The 19,264-nt window shown below is 46.5% G+C and overlaps 1 protein-coding gene across 5 annotated transcripts in view; it reads left to right on the top strand.

Moving 5' to 3' along the window:
• LOC128902101 (zinc finger protein 131-like) overlaps positions 1–19,264 on the top strand; it is a 45,054-nt gene that overhangs the window by 9,954 nt on the left and 15,836 nt on the right. The window contains exons 1-4 of one of the 5 annotated variants that reach the window (XM_054184477.1): positions 242–258; positions 12,716–12,854; positions 15,140–15,241; positions 16,771–16,915. In XM_054184477.1, coding sequence (XP_054040452.1) covers positions 12,731–12,854; positions 15,140–15,241; positions 16,771–16,915 — 371 coding nt within the window. In that variant the 5' untranslated portion in view covers positions 242–258; positions 12,716–12,730. Of the gene's footprint in view, positions 1–241; positions 259–12,353; positions 12,566–12,715; positions 12,855–15,139; positions 15,242–16,770; positions 16,916–19,264 lie in introns of those variants that run through there. The other 4 variants (XM_054184475.1, XM_054184473.1, XM_054184474.1 and 1 more) reach the window with 4 other exon arrangements.

The raw sequence follows: 19,264 nt of genomic DNA, 5'->3' as shown, positions 1-19,264 counted from the left end.
ACCAACAGGGGTATTCCATCCCATCTGCCCCATGCTCAGTATAAAAGCTGAGGGAGCAAATGGGTCAACCTCTTTCTTTAATGGCTAGCGTCCAAGGAGGACCCTATCTGTTCATCTGCCTTTGATTCTGATCCATGCATTCCTGACTCCAAGTCTGGAATCCAGTTCCCGTCCATCACTGAGTCCAGTCTGAGTCTCCAGTCCAGTCTTCCTCAATGCCTGCCTTTGATGTGATCATCATCCTGGGAGCTCGATAAGGTTTTGTGTATATTTCCTTATTTTCTTTTTATTGATTTTTTTACTATTAATATTTTCATTAAAGTAGTTTAGTTCCTTGTTGTTGGAGTGGGAGACGGACCCGGAGTAACGATGGAGTCTCAATATGAGTATGATCGTTCTCCCTTTATTCAAGTTTTCACAGAGTATATATAGACAGGCAATAAGAGCACGCGCTAGCGGCAGCTATATGATTGGCTTACAGTCTCTGTTCACGCGCTGTCCATGCAGTTCATTCACAGATCAGGTTGGTTACAAGAATTCACATAGTAAATTGCTTAGTCATTAGCACAACATGTTTTCTACCTTCTCAGTTCCCGTTTTTCCCATGTACTAATTCCATCTTCTACCACCTGTTTTGCCCTTAATCTAATCTCTCACAGTAGGGAGGCTGGCTCACATGACCATTTTCTCTCAGATACATTCCTACAATAGCCCCTTTTTCTTCTTGAGCCAGCCAGACCTTATGCATGGCATTTTCTATCATGTCAGTCACTTTGCGGAGAACACACGAGGGTACCATAATCAATAATAATATAACCAACAATAGCATGAGGCCTTGTTTTAGTAAGTCTGATAACCATCCCGTTATACCCCATGAGCTTAACCAATCATCGAAACCATTTTTGACCACTTTTAATTTGGACATGTTATCCTTCAGATCCCGTAACTGCTTATGAATGGATGATGAGTGGTTGGAAAGGTTCATACAACACATACCTTCAAAATCTTCACATCCATGACCCTGAGCTAACAGCAAAATATCAATAGCCGCTCGATTTTGCAACGTAGCATGCTGAATGCTATCAGCATCAGTAAGCAAGCTAGATATGATTTCAGTTGTAAGGTTTATCTGTCTACTTGCCCAACACCCTATCTTATTCAACATATTTAATGCCGTTGCTGTTCCTCATGAGGGAAGAATACTTAGCCCTATTCTTTGTCCGAGATTCGAAAATGTTATAGGGTCGTCACAGGATGGAGTGAAGGTATGAACTGTTCTCTTGGCTCTGTGTTTACTGTGTGCTCTGCTCACTGGGTCTTTGGCCGTATGCAGGCCTCTGCTCGTAGATCTGCCACATCTCCCCCTTTTTTGTTTAACACCAGACCATTTATTAACAAGGTCGCCATGACTTGTGCTTCTACTCGTTGTGACGCTCTTAGCGGGTTATATATTAAACACAATTAAAAACAGAATCAAAAAGAACCCTGCTAAGGCAATAAATACCCAGATTCCTAAATTTAGCCCAGAAAGCCAATTTCTTTGGATTTACCCACGAGAAATCCTTTTGTAATATTTCAAATACATTGCGGTTCATTAAGTCTTGAATCTTTAGTATTTGAGCTTTTAGCTGATCATGGAAAGGACGAATATTTTGTTGCAACGACATGTCAAATTGTGATAACCAAGGGTCAAGGTCATCCTTTTTGATGGGGACATTATATGTGGCTTGGATCCATTCCAGAAACCTGCTGACAGCACAAGCGACCCTGGAAAAACAATCGCGGTAACATTTCAATCATCATAGTTACTGTTTTTGAAAAGGTATGTGGCAAAAATACCCACTCTAATGCAGTCAGGCTCTTTGCGAGTGCATCATCCCACTGTCCTATCAGGGCATAAAGTTGAAATTCTTGTAGGAAGGTGTTCAATGCGTCTTGCAGCAGTAGTAGACTATATCTTATCTTGCAACATGCTGTAATGCCTTCGGAGCTGTTGGGGTTAATGAACATAGAACGTATGGGGGGGGGGGCGGGGGCAGACACAGCGCTTCAGGGCATCCCCTGTATCTTCAAAGTGTGCTCATGTCTCTCTCCCCGTCTCTGACCCGAGACAGCCCCCTTATATCCTGCACTGGATTGAGTGGAGAAGTACAGGCAAGAGTCGCTGCACGCGTGGCCAGCGTATGCAGCGAGTCTCACCAAACTCATGATCCAGCTTTGCTAACAGCAGCTGTGTGATACGTGACTACATTGTAATCTTCTGTGAAGGTCGGGTTCTCATGGATACACACATAGTTTTCAGAGCAACTTATTCTACAACTCGTACAAGGGTACGATGCAAAGCGGCATCTACAACTGATCATATAATGCTTATTAAACACGGCAAACAGCATACTAAACATAACAGACAAATTCCTTCCCCACAGGCAATGAGTATAATTTGCTTCAACCAACCCCACCCCCAAGTCCATCCAGCAAAGACATTTCACCCAGTGGTCTCCACAAGTTGCTGGTTCGGTCGGTGCAGTTCCTGCAACTGGGCATGGATGGATTTGGAGTGCTCACTTAGATTCATACAACACAGTCCTTTAAAATCTTGACAACCATGTCTGTGAGCTGAAAGCAAAAAATCAGTAGCAGCTCTGTTTTGCAGCGTCACGTATCGAATACTATCTACATCTAGCAATAACTCAGAAATAGCGGTACTAGTAGCATTGCTAAACTTATCCTTGGCAGCAAGAAAGTCCTTGTTATCAAGAATCCTTGGCAGCAAGAGAGTCCTTGTTAGCAAGAATCCTTGGCAGCAAGAGAGTCCTTGTTAGCTAGAGCACATGTGGACTCCCTGTTCTCGCTGGTACTGTGCTTTGATCTTCTTCCACAACAGGCCAAGATTCTCAAGCAGCTGGATAAGGTGTCTGTGAGTCCATTACAGGCTTATGTCATCCAAATGTTTTTCTTGCCAGCACCCGAGACTGAATAACAATTGGTATGATATATGTGTTTTCCAGCACCCAGGTGCGAGTCCCTTGAGTGTATTTACAGTCCTCCTCGCCGATCTTCCGTTGCTTTCCCATATTCCACCCCCTTGCTCAAGAGACCGCTTCTGCTGGGGTTCATTTTAGTCTCTCAGGGTATAACACAGAGCAATCTACTAAGGCATGCAATAACATAGACACATATAGGAAAAACCCAAAACCATATCTCTATGGTACTGCTTTGAATCAGGTGTCCTATTTCTCTTTTTCTGATGCTTTCTCGTAATGCTTATGGCATACTTTTGTGCTAACGTGGCACATTTCCCATCTAATTGTTCCTGTTCGGTTTCTTTTTTTTTCTTCTCTTTTTTCCTCTTTTTTGTTTTTTTTCCTTTTTTTTCTTTCTTTTTTTTTTTCCCTTCCATCACTTCCAACTGACATAAAAGTCTGCCTTTGCAACAAGAGCTCAGTTTCTCATTTTCCTACAGAGCATCCTATAGATTTTGGCTCAACTCCTTTTCCCAATCAACCATGACCTTATAGACAACCAGCCAGCCATACGCCCTGCACGGGCGAGCCGTTCCCGAGACCGTAAACGTGTCGGCTGGTGAAAACTCCCCCAATATTTCAGGACTTCCATCGGTTCTACAGCCCATCCTGGTGTATCTACCTGGGGCGCGCTCGCCTTACGTCTAAACATTGTGTATACACAAACTTCTTCACTTGACGGAGTGTCAGCCCTAGTTGCATACGAGAACAGTACCACACCAGGCAGAACACCTGCTCAAGTGGAGTCACCTAACGACACTGCACACAACAAAAAGCAAACAGTAGCACACATGCTGATCAGCAAGTATAAGCTGGCGCCCGCACACACTTACACAGCAGACATACAAAACCAGCACTTCTATCTCAGGGAGGCCACTGGGGAGGGGAGGGGGCGAGGCGGGCAATGGCAGGAGCAAACAGCTCCGGCTCTGTCCTTCTCTGCTGACATTCTGCCTCCTCCATCAGCCTCAGGTGGAGCAGAGGGGCTCAGCAGGGGATCGTCCCAGACCTTCGGACCTGGCCTGTTCGATCCCCCTCCCGTGGGTTGTAATGCTGCAAAAGCCCCGGCTGCCGTGGCTCGCTCCGCCTTCATGTCTTGTAAGGTCGATAACACCAACCACCATGTCGTCGCTAACGGTGATGCCTCTTTGTCTCCTTTACTTATCACTTCCCACAGTTTTTTCCCAACAGCCTCCCATATTTCTGGTTTAAAAGCTGTCTGGGGCTCTGGTGCGAATCCGTTCTCTCTGCACCAGGTTAACAACCTTCGGAGCATACGCTCATCGTATTTCACCCCTCTCTTAGAGAGGATATGCAGGAGAAGTCTTAATATAGCCCCTTCTTCTTTTGTTACTTGTTGCCCCATCTCCTGCCCCAGCTTAATCAGTTTGAGCAACTGTTTCGCTGGTGTTTCAATCCCTCTCTTAGAGAGGATCCCAGCGAGTAGCGTGGCCGCAGCTTCTGTTTCCATAGCTGCGCCTGGGAGGTGAGGAGCGACCTCACGCCGTTGTCTGCTCCCGCTGATGCGCCCAAGCAGCACGTCTCCTAGCCGAAGTTTCCCACTCCCCTCCTCTAGCTGCTTACCGCAGTCTCGGAGAACTCAGTCGCGCTGAACCATCCTCTGCTACCAGATGTTGGAGTGGGAGACGGACCCGGAGTAACGATGGAGTCTCAATATGAGTATGATCGTTCTCCCTTTATTCCAGTTTTCACAGAGTATATAGAGACAGGCAATAAGAGCACGCGCTAGCGGCAGCTATATGATTGGCTTACAGTCTCTGTTCACGCGCTGTCCATGCAGTTCATTCACAGATCAGATTGGTTACAAGAATTCACATAGTAAATTGCACATGGCCATTTTCTCTCAGATACATTCCTACACCTTGTAAATTCATAAATCTCTTTATCTTTTTCTCTCCTCTCCTTGGGGTTTTTGAGAGGTGGGAGAGAGCGTCTGTCATTCATCTCGTTGGCCAGTCCGGCCCAAACCACGAAACCCTAGGAATCTTGGAAGTGATCATGGACTGACCAGAAGACAAAGATTTCGGAATATCATCAGATGAGGAGGTGATGTGTGTGGAAGAGGCCCCACCACATAATAAACTCCAGAAAATGAGAAGAAATATGCCCTGTTCACTGATGGGTCCTGTCATATTGTAGGAAAACATTGACAGTGGAAGGCTGCTGCGTGGAGTCCTACAATGCAAGTTGTAGAAGCCACTGAAGGACAAGGTGAATTGAGCCAGTTTGCAGAGGTGAAAGCCATCCAGCTGGCTATAGATTTTGCTGAACGAGAAAAATGGCCAGTACTTTATCTCTACACTGACTCATGGATGGTGGCAAATGCTCTGTGGGGGTGGTTACAGCAGTGGAAGCAGGGCAACTGGCAGCGCAGAGGCAAACCCATCTGGGCTGCTGACCTGTGGCAAGATATTGCTGCCCAGATAGAGAATCTGGTTGTGAAAGTACGCCATGTAGATGCCCACGTAACGAAGAATAGGGCCACGGAGGAACATCAGAACAACCAGCAGGTGGATCGGGCCGCTAGGATTGGAGTGGCTCAGGTGGATCTGGACTGGCAACATAGGGGTGAACTCTTCATAGCTCGATGGGCCCATGACACCTCAGGCCATCAAGGAAGAGATGCGACATATAGATGGGCTCATGACCGAGGGGTGGACTTGACCATGGACACTATTGCACAGGTCATCCATGAATGTGAGACATGTGCTGCAATCAAGCAAGCCAACTGGTTAAAGCCTCTTTGGTATGGAGGGCGATGGCTGAATTATCAATATGGGGAGGCCTGGCAGATTGATTATATCACACTGCCACAAACCCCTCAAGGCAAGCGCCATGTGCTCACAATGGTGGAAGCAACCACTGTATGGCTGGAAACATACCCTGTGCCCCATGCCACTGCCCGGAACACTATCCTGGGCCTTGAAAAACAAGTCCTGTGGCGACATGGCACCCCAGAGAGAATTGAGTCGGACAACGGGACTCATTTCCCAAACAGCCTCATAGACACCTGGGCCAAAGAGCATGGCACTGAGTGGGTATATCACATCCCCTATCACGCACCAGCCTCTGGGAAGATAGAACGATACAATGGACTGTTAAAGACTACACTGAGAGCAATGGGTGGTGGGACTTTAAAACATTGGGATGCACATTTAGCAAAAGCTACCTGGCGAGTTAACACCAGGGGATCTACCAATCAGGCTGGCCCTGCCCAATCAAAACTTCCACGTACTGTAGAAGGGGATAAAGTCCCCGTAGTGCACATGAAGAATGTGTTAGGGAAGACAGTCTGGGTTAGTTCTGCCTTGGATGAAGGCCAACCCATCCGTGGGATTGCTTTTGCCCAAGGACCTGGGTGCACTTGGTGGGTGATGCAGAAGGATGGGGAGGTCTGATGTGTACCTCATGGGGACCTGATTTTGGGTGAGAATAGCCAATGAATCAAACTGTATGATGTTAATTGCTAAATAACCCAGCCATTGCATGTCATCACTACTGCAATTCCTATATGCCATATCAATGGTACTGTAGTAAGAATCACCCAAACTAATGACAGATGGACTTTGAAACCGAGTAAAGTGTAGTGGTTATGGAACTAGAACTGGCATCAGCCAGCAGCTGGCACCCAGCAACTTCCTCGAGATCAGTATCTTCAACCCGTAGACCATGGGCATGAGCCACAGCAGATACACCAGCCACGAGCTCCAAATGCTGCATGCAACAGTCTGGCACCACACACCATCTCACCTGTCCTGAGAGACTGTTCTAACAGATGGAGCCCAAAATCATGGATTAAATGAACTCAGCGGACACTTTAGAGGGGCAGCCTATAGACTAAGGGAATGATATGGTAATGGAATGCACCAGGCTTGTTGTCGTTGGACGGGGTGCATCTTTCTGCAAGGGGGAAGAGGGTGTTTGTTCATGAGCTAGCAGGGCTTATAGACTGACCTTTAAACTGGACTTGTTGGGGGAGGGGGATATTATCAGGGTTGCTCATGACAAGACAAGGGATGATGCTCCAAGGTCTGAGGGGTGGGTCACTAGCAAAGGCCCTCAACCTGTTGCTCCGAGATGTGCTGAGTATGCTGCAGCACACTTGAAGTCTTATGGGGACAAGCCAGGGGCTCCTGAGGAAATAGGAACCAGGGAGTCACAGGTAAAACACCTCAAAGGAAGACCACCTGAAGAGCAGCATGAAGGAAATGCAGCTGCTCCAGCCAGTGAGTCAGCTTCATCAGGCACCCAGCTGAAGTGCCTTTACACAAATGCACATAGCATGGGAAACAAGCAAGAGGAGTTAGAGATGTGCACACACCTCCAGGGCTATGATCTTATTGGCATCACAGAGACATGGTGGGATGATGGCTCTTATGATTGGAGCATTGGAATGGAGAGATACAGACTCTTCAGGAAGGACAGGCTGGGAAGACGAGGAGGGGGTGTTGCCCTCTATGTCAATGAACAGCTGGAGTCCATGGAGCTCCACCTGGGGATGGATGAAGACCCAAGAGAGAGCTTATGGGTCAAGATTAAAGGGAACACAGGGGCAGGTGACATGACAGTAGGGGTCTGCTACAGGCCACCTGACCAGGATGACAGAGCGGATGAGGCCCTTTATAGACAGATAGGAGCAGCATCGCGTTCACAGACCCTGGTCCTCATGGGGGACTTCAGCCACCCCGATATCTGTTGGAAGGACAACACAGCAGGGCACAAAAATCCAGGAAGTTCTTGGAATATGTCGATGACAACTTCCTTCTCCAAGTGGCAGAGGAGCCAATAAGGAGAGGTGCTATGCCGGACCTTGTCCTTGCCAACAAGGAGGGGCTGGTGGGGAATGTCAAGCTCAAGGGTAGCCTCGGCTTCAGTGACCATGAAATGGTAGAATTCAAGATCCTTCGGGCAGCGAGGAGGGCGCACAGCAAGCTCACTACCCTGGACTTCAGGAGAGCAGACTTTGGCCTCTTGAGGGACCTGCTTGGCAGGGTAACATGGGAAAAAGTACTGGAGGGAAGAGGGACCCAAGAGAGCTGGTTAGTATTCAAGGATCAACTCCTCCAAGCTCAGGAGTGGTGCATCCCAAGAAAGAAGAAGTCAGGAAAAAATGCCAGGAGGCCTGCATAGATTAACAAGGAGCTCCTGGACAAGCTCAAAAGCAAAAAGGACACCTACAGAGGGTGGAAGCAAGGACAGGTAGCCTGGGTGGAATACAGCGACCTGTCTGAGCGACCAGGAACTAAATTAGGCAAGCTAAAGCCCAGATAGAATTAAATCTGGCCAGGGACATCAAGGACAAGAAGAAAGACTTCTATAAGTACGTCAGGGGTAAAGGCAAGACTAGGGAAGATGTGGGCCCTCTCCGGAAGGAAACAGGAGGCCTGGTCACCCAGCATACGGAGAAGGCTGAAGTACTGAATGACTTTTTTGCCTCGGTCTTTACCAGCAAGGGCTTTAACCACACCGCCCTAGTTGCAGAATGCAAAGGCAGGGGCTATGAGAATGAAGAACCGCCCACTGTAGGAGAAGATCAGGTTCGGGACCATCTGAGGAATCTGAAGGTGCATAAGTCCATGGGACCTGATGAAATCCATCCATGGGTCCTGAGGGAGCTGGCAGATGAAGTCGTCAAGGCACTTTCCATTATATTTGAGAAGTCATGTCAGTCTGGTGAAGTTCCCGCTGACTGGAAAAGGGGAAACATAACCCCCATTTTCATAAAGGGAAAAAAGGAAGACCCAGGGAAATACAGATCGGTCACTCTCACCTCTGTGCCTGGCAAGATCATGGAGCAGATCCTCCTGGAATCTCTGCGAAGGCACATGGAAAATAAGGAGGTGATTGGTGACAGCCAACATGGCTTCACTAAAGGGCAAGTCATGCCTGACAAATTTGGTGGCCTTCTATGATGTTGCCACAGCATTGGTAGATAAGGGGAGAGATACCGACATCATTTACCTGGACTTCTGCAAAGTGTTTGACACTGTCCGACACGACATCCTGGTCTCTAAATTGGAGGGGCATGGATTTGACGGATGGACCACTCGGTGGATAAGGAACCGTCTAGATGGCTGCACTCAAAGGGTTGCGGTCAATGGCTCAATGTCCACGTGGAAACCAGTGACGAGTGGCGTTCCCCAGGGGTCAGTACTGGGACCAGTGCTGGTTAACATCTTTGTCGGAGACACGGATGGTGGGATTGAGTGCACCCTCAGCAAGTTTGCCGACGACACCAAGCTGTGTGGCGCAGTTGACATGCCGGAGGGAAGGGGAGGGAAGGACCTGAACAGGCTTGAGAGGTGGGCCCATGCGAACCTCATAAATACTTAAAGGGTAGTTGTCAGGAGAATGGGGCCAGGCTCTTTTTGGTGATGCCCAGCGACAGGACAAGAGGTAATGGGCACAAATTGAGCATAGGAAGTTCCACCTAAACACGGGGAGGAACTTCTTTACTTTGAGGGTGGCAGAGCACTGGAACAGGCTGCCCGGAGAGGTGGTGGAGTCTCCAACTCTGGAGACATCCAAAACCCGCCTGGACGCATTCCTGTGTAACCTGCTCTAGGTGACCCTGCTCTGGCAGGGGGGTTGGACTAGATGATCTCCAGAGGTCCCTTCCAACCCCTACACATTCTGTGATTCTGTAATCCAGGAGGTTCCTGGAATGCATCAATGATAACTTCCTTCTCCAAGTGACAGAGAAGCCAAAGAGGAGAGGTGCCATGCTGGACCTCGTTCTCACCAACAAGGAGGAGCTGGTGGGGAATGCGAAGCTCAAGCGCAGCATCGGCAGCGACCATGAAATGGTGGGGTTCAAGATCCTTAGGGTGGCAAGGACAGCACACAGCAAGCTTGCTATCCTGGACTTCAGGAGAGCAGACTTCAGCCTCCTCGGGGATCTGCTTGGTAGAGTACCGTGGGATAAAGCCCTTGAGGGATGAGGGGCCCAAGAAAGCTGGCTAATATTCAAGGACCACCTCCTCCAAGCTCAGGAGCAATGTAACCAAAGAAAGAGGAAGCTGGGCAAAAACAGCAGGAAGCCTGCATGGATGAACAAGGAGCTCCTGGACACGCTCAAACTCAGAAAGGAAGCCTACAGAGGGTGGAAGCAAGGAGAGGTAACCTGGGAGGAACACAGAGAAATTGTCTGAGCAGCCAGGGATCAGGTTAGGAAAGCTAAAGCCCTGACAGAATTAAATCTGGCCAGGGACATCAAAAGTAACAAGAAAGGCTTCTATAAGTATGTCGGTGACAAAAGGAAGGCTAGGGAAAATGTAGGACCTCTCCGGAAGGAAACAGGAGGCCTGGTCACCCAGGATATGAAGAAGGTTGAGGTACTCAACAACGTTTTTGCCTCGGTCTTCACCAGCAAGCGCTCTAGCCACACCACCCAAGTCACAGAAGGCAAAGGCAGGACTAGGAGAATGAGGTACTGCCCACTGTAAAAGACCACGTTCAAGACCATCTAAGGAACCTGAAGGTGCACAAATCCACAGGACCTGATGAGGTACATCTGCAGGTCCTGAGTGAACTGGTAGATGAAGTTGCTAAGCCACTATCCATCATATTTGAGAAGCTGTGGCAGTCTGAAGGTCCCACTGACTGGAAGAAGGGGAAACATAATCCCCATTTTTAAAAAAGGAAAAAAAGGAAGACCTTGGGAACTACGGGCCAGTCAGCGTCATCTCTGTGCTTGGCAAGATCATGGAGCAGATCCTCCTAAAAACTACGCTAAGGCACATGGAAAATAAGGAGGTGATTAGTGACAGCCAACATGGCTTTACTAAAGGGCAAGTCATGCCTGACAAATTTGGTGGCCTTCTACGATGACATTACAGCATTGGTGAATAAGGGAAGAGCAACTGATGTCATCTACCTGGACTTCTGCAAAGTGTTTGACACTGTCCTGCACAACATCCTTGTCTCTAAATTGGAGAGACATGGATTTGCCGGATGGACCACTCGGTGGATAAGAAATTGGCTGGATGGTTGCACTCAAAGGGTTGCGGTCAATGGCTCAATGTCCACGTGGAAACCAGTGACGAGTGGCGTTCCTCAGGGGTCAGTACTGGGACCAGTGCTGGTTAACATCTTTGTTGGTGACATGGACAGTGGGATTGAGTGCACCCTCAGCAATTTTGCAGATGACACCAAGCTGTGTGGCACGGTTGACACGCTGGAGGAAAGGGATGCCATCCAGAGGGACCTGGACGGGCTCGAGAGGTGGGCCTGTGGAAACCTCATGAAGTTCAACCAGGCCAAGTGCAAGGTCCTGCACCTGGGTCAGGGCAATCCCAGGCACAAATACAGGCTGGGTGGAGAATGGCTTGAGAGCAGCCCTGAGGAGAAGGACTTGGGGGTGTTGGTGGATGAGAAGCTCACCATGAGCCTGCAATGTGCACTTGTAGCCCAGAAAGCCAACTGCATCCTGACCTGCATCAAAAGAAGCTTGGCCAACAGGTCAATGGAGGTAATCCTGCCCCTCTACTCCACTCTGGTGAGACCCCACCTGGAGTACTGTGTCCAGCTCTGGAGTCCTCAGCACAAGAAGGACATGGACCTGTTGGAGAGGGTCCAGAGGAGGGCCACGAAGATGATCAGAGGGCTGGAGCACCTCTCCTGTGAAGACAGGCTGAGAGAGTTGGGTCTGTTCAGCCTGGAGAAGGCTCTGGGGAGGCCTTACAGCAGCCTTTCAGTACCTGAAGGGGACCTAAAGGGGGCTTTCAGGAGAGATGGGGAGGGACTCTTTATGAGGGAGCGTAGCAATAGGACGAGGGGTAACAGTTTCAAACTGGAATAGGGTAGATTTAGATTGGATATTAGGAAGAAATTCTTTTCTGTGAGGGGGGTGAAACACTGGAACAGGTTGCCCAGGGAGGTTGTGGATGCCCCATCCCTGGAAGTGTTTAAGACCAGGCTTGATGAGGCTTTGAGCAACCTAGTCTAGTGGGAGGTGTCCCTGCCCATGGCAGGGGGGTTGGAACTAGATGATCTTTAAGGTCCGTTCCCACCTAAACCATTCTATGATTCTATGATCAATTGTAAAGTGTAAGATCTGGGCGTGATGTAGATGGTATAGAACAAGGGGTGGATAATGTTCTGGTTCCAGCGGGGATAGCGTCAGTTTTCACAAGGAGCTGGCTCAGGATACAGCTAAGACGGCTGTCCCAAACTAGCCAAAGGGGTGTTCGATACCATGTGATGCCATGCTCAGTATATAGCTGTGGGAACTGGCCAGGAGGGGGGCAGGAATCACGTCTCAGGAGTGGGCTGGGCATTTCAGGTTCTGGTCAGTGAGCAGCCGTACGTTAATTGTGTTATGTATGTTCTTCTGTCAGTATTATTGTTCTTGTTTTCCTCTTTCCTTTGCTGTTCTGTTAAACTGCCTTTATCTCAACCCGTGAGTTTTGTCTTTTTCTTCCGATTCTCCTCCCATACCGCCGCTGTGGGGGAGAGTGAGCGAAAGACTGTGTGGTTCTTTGTTGCCGGCTGGGGCTAAACCACAACATAGCTAAAATCAGGTAAGTCTGTTACCAAGACAGTTTGGTTTTTCTTTTGTTTTTGTAGTGCCTGAGAAGTGCTAGTAAGTTCATGTTTGTATACTAACCTGACTGTTCATAGTATTTACTGATTGGTGCAGTATTCTTACTGTCCTGCCACATCTTTTGCAGAGTAGTCCTTTCGCCATGGAAGCCAAAGAAATGATGGAATGTATCCAGGAATTCCCTGAACAGTATAAAATTATTTTGGATAGACTGAATGAACAACGTGAGCAGGATCAGTTTACGGATATCACTCTGATTGTCGATGGTATGCACAGGCCTGAGAACCAGTTGGTATAAAGAGAATTCTGAAAGCTGTGCTGGGAAGCTGTTGGGTTTGTCACACGTCAGCTGTCAAACTAGGTTGCTAACAAATTCTTGGTTCTGTATTGGTGTGCGAGTTGCTTGCAGAGTTTCATTTAAAATCTTGGGCTGAACAGAGTCTCCAGCAGTGATTAATAATTTTGCTTCTGCTTTTCCAAAGAAGGGGCTAAATATTTTCAGATAGAAACCCACTTTGAAACTGCTGTACTATATTTAATGTGTTGTCTAAGGATTTCCAAAACACTGTAAAAATATCTTTCCCTAACTTGAGCTGACTGTTTGCATGCAGAGAATTTATACAAATATTGGTTGATTGTTTAAAAAACAAAACAAACAAACAACCAAAAAAAACCCAAACAGCTTTAAATAAGATTGCTTTCTTGCTTCTCTGGTATCTGCCTACTATTTTAATATATAGTTAAAATAGTCCCTTTTCTTTTTCTATGTGTTCTAAAGACATAGGTATTAGTTTAAAAGGAAGATGGAGATATAAGTGCTTATTATCACATTAGGAAAGGTGGTGTCTGATAGATCACCTAAGATTGTTTCTCATCCCAAACATGTCTTAAAATGGATGAGCATTTCAAGGAAGATAGGCAGTGTCCACTAGGACAGACCTAGCTAAAGGAGTACCATCTGATCCTTAAAAGGATAGCAAGAACTCACTTGAAGGAAAAGGGTCCTACAGAGCCTGGATTAGAAAAAAGTAACCAAATGAAGAAAAAATTACTCTTCTGGAATCACTGTAGCTTCACTGACAACGCTTGCACAAAACTTATCCTGAATGTTTGTTCCTGCTTTTTTGACGAGTGGTGTTCCCCAGGGGTCAGTACTGGGTCCAGTCCTCTTCAATATATTCATCAATGACCTGGATGAAGGGATAGAGTGCACCCTCAGCAAGTTTGCCGATGACACAAAGCTGGGAGGGGTGGCTGACACACCGGAAGGCTGTGCTGCCATACAGAGAGACCTGGACAGGCTGGAGAGTTGGGCAGAGAGGAACCTTATGAAATTCAACAGGGGCAAGTATAGGGTGTTGCACCTGGGGAGGAATAACCCCATGCACCAGTACAGGTTGGGGGCTGACCTGCTGGAGAGCAGCTCTGTGGAAAGAGACCTGGGAGTCCTGGTGGACAACAGGATGACCATGAGCCAGCAATGTGCCCTTGTGGCCAAGAAGGCCAATGGCATCCTGGGGTGCATCAAGAAGAGTGTGGCCAGCAGGTCGAGGGAGGTCATCCTCCCCCTCTACTCTGCCTTGGTGAGGCCGCACCTGGAGTACTGTGTCCAGTTCTGGGCTCCCCGGTTCAAGAAGGACAGGGAACTGCTGGAGAGGGTGCAGCAGAGAGCTACAAAGATGATTAGGGGACTGGAACACCTCTCTTATGAAGAAAGGCTGAGGGATTTGGGTCTCTTCAGTCTGGAAAAAAGACGGCTGACGGGGGGACCTTATCACCACTTATAAATACTTAAAGGGTGGGTGTCAGGAGGATGGGGCCAGGCTCTTTTCGGTGGTGCCCGGGGACAGGACAAGAGGTAATGGGCACAAACTTGAGCATAGGAAGTTCCACCTAAACATGAGGAGGACCTTCTTTCCTTTGAGGGTGGCAGAGCACTGGAACAGGCTGCCCGGAGAGGTGGTGGAGTCTCCAACTCTGGAGACATTCAAAACCCTCCTGTGTAACCTGCTCTAGGTGACCCTGCTCTGGCAGGGCAGTAGGACTAGATGATCTCCAGAGGTCCCTTCCAACCCTATGATTCTATGAAAACAGGAAGAACAGAGCAGAACTACTTCTGTTCTGCAGGGGTCTTTATGCTGGCAGAAGTCATGATAAAATACATCCGTATGTAAGAGCACCAAAACCCAAGGAGAGCCTGGGTAAAACCTGAGAGCTGAGCCCAAGACATACAGGAAAAAGTTTGCACAGGAATTTCCCATAACTTAAATATCTGAAAAGAGAAACACTCTGGAGTGTGTGAGTCCTCCAGCTAATTGAGATGCAGAGCTTCAACAAGGTCAGTGATGTCCAAGGTTCTGCATGAGATGGGACAAGCTAGCTGCAGTGGTATCCCATGTTACAAGGAGACGTACTAAGTGACTATATGCTGATGGAATAGATTTGTAGACTGGGTGGTTCTGCAGCTGTTCTCTCCTTTGCATCGGCACTTAATCTGCACTATGAGTAAGAAGGTGTTATCCTAAACCAAAATTTTTGTCTCTCTTTGTAGGTCACCATTTCAAAGCTCATAAGGCTGTTCTTGCTGCCTGTAGCCAGTTCTTCTACAAATTCTTCCAAGATTTCACTCAGGAGCCCTTGGTGGAGATTGAAGGTAGTCTGATTCATGCGAATGAAAACTTTCAGAGTTGTGTGTCCAAGCTCAAAATGAATGTAGTATCCTTGGTATGGTCTTAATGCACGCTTGGTCATATCGATTACCTTCTGTCCTGGTTCCGGCGGGGATAGGGTTAATTTTCCACAGGCTCTGGCAGGGACACAGGTATTCCATCCCATGTGAGTCATGCCCACTCTGAGCTGCTGGGGGAGGGGGCAGGAAGTCGCTGCTTGGAGGGGGCTGAGGCATCCTGGGTCTGGTTGGTGAGCAGCAGTTCCATAATCGTGTTTGTATATTCCTCTATCTGTGTTATTGTTGTTTGCTTGTTCCCTTTGCTGTTCTGTTAAACTGCCTTTGTCTCAACCCAAGAGTTTTGCCTTTTTCTTCCGATCCTTTCCCATATTGGGAAGGCCCGAGCGAGCGGCACGTGGTGGTTCTTTGTTGCCGTCTGAGGCCAAACCACGACACCTACCTAGAACTCAGTTCTTGAGTTGTTCTGAAGTAGTGTTGTGGTTTAACCCTGGCTGGCAACTAAGCATCATACAGTCAGGCTTGCTTGTTACCCCCAGTGGGATGGGGGAGAAAGAAACTCATGGGTTGATATAAAAACCATTTAATAATTAAAAATAAATAATAATTTTTAAAAAGTGGTAAGGAAAAGAGGAAAAAATAACAGAGAGAGGAAAATAAAACCCAAGACAGACAAGTGATGCAAATGAAAACAATTGCTTGCCACCAACTGACCGATGCCCAGCCAGTCCCTGAGCAGTGGCCCCTCTGTCCACGTCCCCCCTGGTTTTATTGTTGAGCATGGCATCATATGGTATAGAATATCCATTTGGTCAGTTGGGGTCAGCTGTCCCAACTGTCCCCTCCCAACTTTTTGTGCACCTCCAACCTACTCACTGATAAAGCAAGTGTGAGTAGAAAAGGCCTTGACTCTGGAAGCACTGCTCAGCAGTAACTAGAATATCAGTGTGTTATCAACACTATTTTTGGCACAAATCCAAAACGTAGCCCCATATAAGCTACTATGAAGCAATTTGATTCTTTCCCAGCCAAAACCAGTACAGGTAGCTATTGCCACTGGAAAAAACTTCCCCTGAAGAAAAATTAAATAGAAGATGCCTTGGCTGGGGTGCAATACTTGCCTGATGGGCAAGGAGCAATTTCCTGGAGCAATACTTCAGCTTCTGGTAACTTGCTGCTCAGAGATCTCTTGAGAGAGAGAGATCATATTTTTATGTTTAAGTTTATACTTTTTATTATTTTATACAAACAGCTTTTTGTCCATCTTATCCTTCCTTTTCTCTTTGTTGTGGCATGACTCTGTAGTTGTTCCAGATTCACGTGTTTCTATAGTAGACTTTTTATTCCAACGTGAGCCTTTCAAGGGTGGCATCTTCACGAAACTGGCTGTCAAAGTACTGTGAGCAAAAATAGTGAGCAGGCAAGTGTGCAAGATTCATCAGATAGATGAGACTGAGGAATTGCTAAAAGAGGCTGTTTTTCTTGCTCGTATACAGGTGTAAGTAACATGGCATTTCGTCACCTAATTGAGTTCACCTATACAGCAAAACTAATGGTCCAAGGTGAGGAAGAAGCAAATGATGTTTGGAAAGCAGCTGAGTATCTACAGATGTTAGAAGCAATCAAAGCACTTGAAATCAGGTAAACAAATAAGCCTCTTTTTCTTCCCAACACTGAAATGTAAAGTCTTAAGAATCCTTTTACGAGAGCTCGCTGACAGTATTTTGCAGTGCTGTTCTTTATCCTGGAACCTCCTAAACTTTTGTGGGACTGTATACTCTTCTACTATAAGACACGGGTCAGAATTATAAAGGCTAAAAAATGAACGTCACATTCTTTGGTCTGGAACTCGATGACAAGTGACACGGCTGGTAAATGCTGCAGACATCGTAGGGCTGTGACTTTGTGGTAGCTAAAACCAGGTCTCTGTGCTATCTGACTGCCCACGCCTGATTGAGAGCTGGGTGTACAGTGACGATGTCTCTCAGGTAGTTAGACCACATTAACAAGTTTGTGCTGGTGTTTTGATTTCATGCAGCTTTCTGCTTTCAAGAGAATAGGCAGTGATTTTAAAACTTCTTGGTGCAAAATTAATCTCTCAAACTTCTTGAACAAATGTCATTGTTATAATCGGTTTTATATGGGATCAATACTTAATCAAATGTTACTGTAGCACCTTTTATCTGGTACGAGGAACTGTACTCCATTACCAAACTCCAACCTCAGAAAAGCAGGTGCCATACCTGTCATGCTGTTTTTCTTCCCCTTTCTTCCCTTTCACAAAGTGCTGTCATGTTCTCATTACTTCTGTGTGCTACACTGTTCTTCTATCATGAAGCAGAGGGAGGGGCAATAAATGCCTCCCAGCATTACGCTTATTGCTTTCTCTTCTAGACCTGCTGAAAGGTCTTTGTGTTCAGGCTAAGGAAAGACTGTTGCTTCCTCTTTATCTCCCCATAGACACACTAGTTAAGGAGAGTGGCATTGACCCCGAGTTCCTCTAGTAGCCAGCTAACTTAAAAAAAAAAAAAAACAAAAAACAAACAAACAAACAAAAAAACCCAAGCAAACCACAAAAAAACCCTCCATGACATGGTACACTGGAAACTTGATTTTCAACATCAGTGTTGACTTTTTTGAATCAACTTATTCTGTGCTTATTCTGTGGATTGGTGGCAGAGCTGAATAAGTATGTGGGGTTTTTTTAATAGGAAAGATGGGATTGTGCATTTTTAGTCCTACCCTCCAACCCCACCAACACTTTTTTTGACATTATTAAGATTAGGCATGGTATCACCAAAATATTTTTTTTTTCATTCAGGAAAAAAGCAGACCTTTGCTTTTGAGAAATTTAAAAGACACTTGAAACTGAAAAAGCATGTTCTAATCGGTATTGCTTTTGAGTCTCTGTACACCGGTAGAGCTGTTCAACCAAGGTTCAGATCAGTCCATCAAGCTAAACTGTCCAGCCTGCAATTATTTCCCACTGTTGTATAATGTTATGCAGTTTGTTGATTATGCATCACTAGTAAACGCTGTAATTTTTATGTTATAAGGAAACCAATGTTTTGCTTAACAAACACATGTGCAAGCCAGTCTGAGTTATTTCTATTGTTCATTTTTGATTTTTGGTGGAGAATTTTTTGTTTAGAAAAAAAAACTTGAGTACCACCGTCAGTCTCGGTTTTCCCCTCCACAGTAGGAGGGGGAAGAATTGCAATACAGTGCCTCTGTCTGAGTTTTGACTGAAAGGGGTAAGCTTCAGAAAGTTCAGCTAAAGTAGAGATTATTATAGAACTAACCATTTGTGTAATGCATCAGAGTTGCATGTTGCATAATCTAGACTAGAAAGAAAACAACCAGCTGTTAATCCTTGAAGTACAGTGTGTTGTATGTGCGTATCCCCATTCAAAGTTTCACACCTGAGCCACACAATGTGCTCAAGGATGGTAGTCTCCTCTTTGAGCAGGTACATGATCCTGGAGATCTTTGCAGTAATGTTCAAAGTAACTGTCACCTTCTAGACATCAGAAATCCAGGCTAGATGAAACTATAAGTTTAGCTGCTCTGTCTTCCTGTATCTGAATATAGTAAGGTGCAATTTAATAAGCTGTATCCTGCATTAGGTCATTAGCCACACATCTCTGCCATATGACATACAGATACTGGAGAAAAACCTTCTCTCTCCTATTACTAGAAAATCTGAAAGTGATAGGGAGTAGGTTACATAAAAGGGTTCATCAGGCTGAAAAGGAAGGTAAAAACACAAATTACTCATCAGTCTGATTTGAGGGGAAGAGAGCCACTCATTTTCGAAACTGATAATCAGTTGTAAAATCTCCAGCACGTAAGTCCTGTGGATAATCATGAGGGTGTGACTTGAAAGCATTGGCCCACTCAGCTCTGTCTGTGTTTGAGATGGGATGCTATCCCCCAGAAAATTAAACTAGAATACTTTCCACATCCCAGTGGCTTGCCTTTTTTTTTTTT

Source organism: Rissa tridactyla, chromosome W (genome assembly GCF_028500815.1).
Source record: "Rissa tridactyla isolate bRisTri1 chromosome W, bRisTri1.patW.cur.20221130, whole genome shotgun sequence".
Lineage (NCBI taxonomy): Eukaryota > Metazoa > Chordata > Aves > Charadriiformes > Laridae > Rissa > Rissa tridactyla.
The sequence above is the reverse complement of the archived record's forward strand: the minus strand, read 5'-3'. Positions and strand labels throughout refer to the sequence as shown.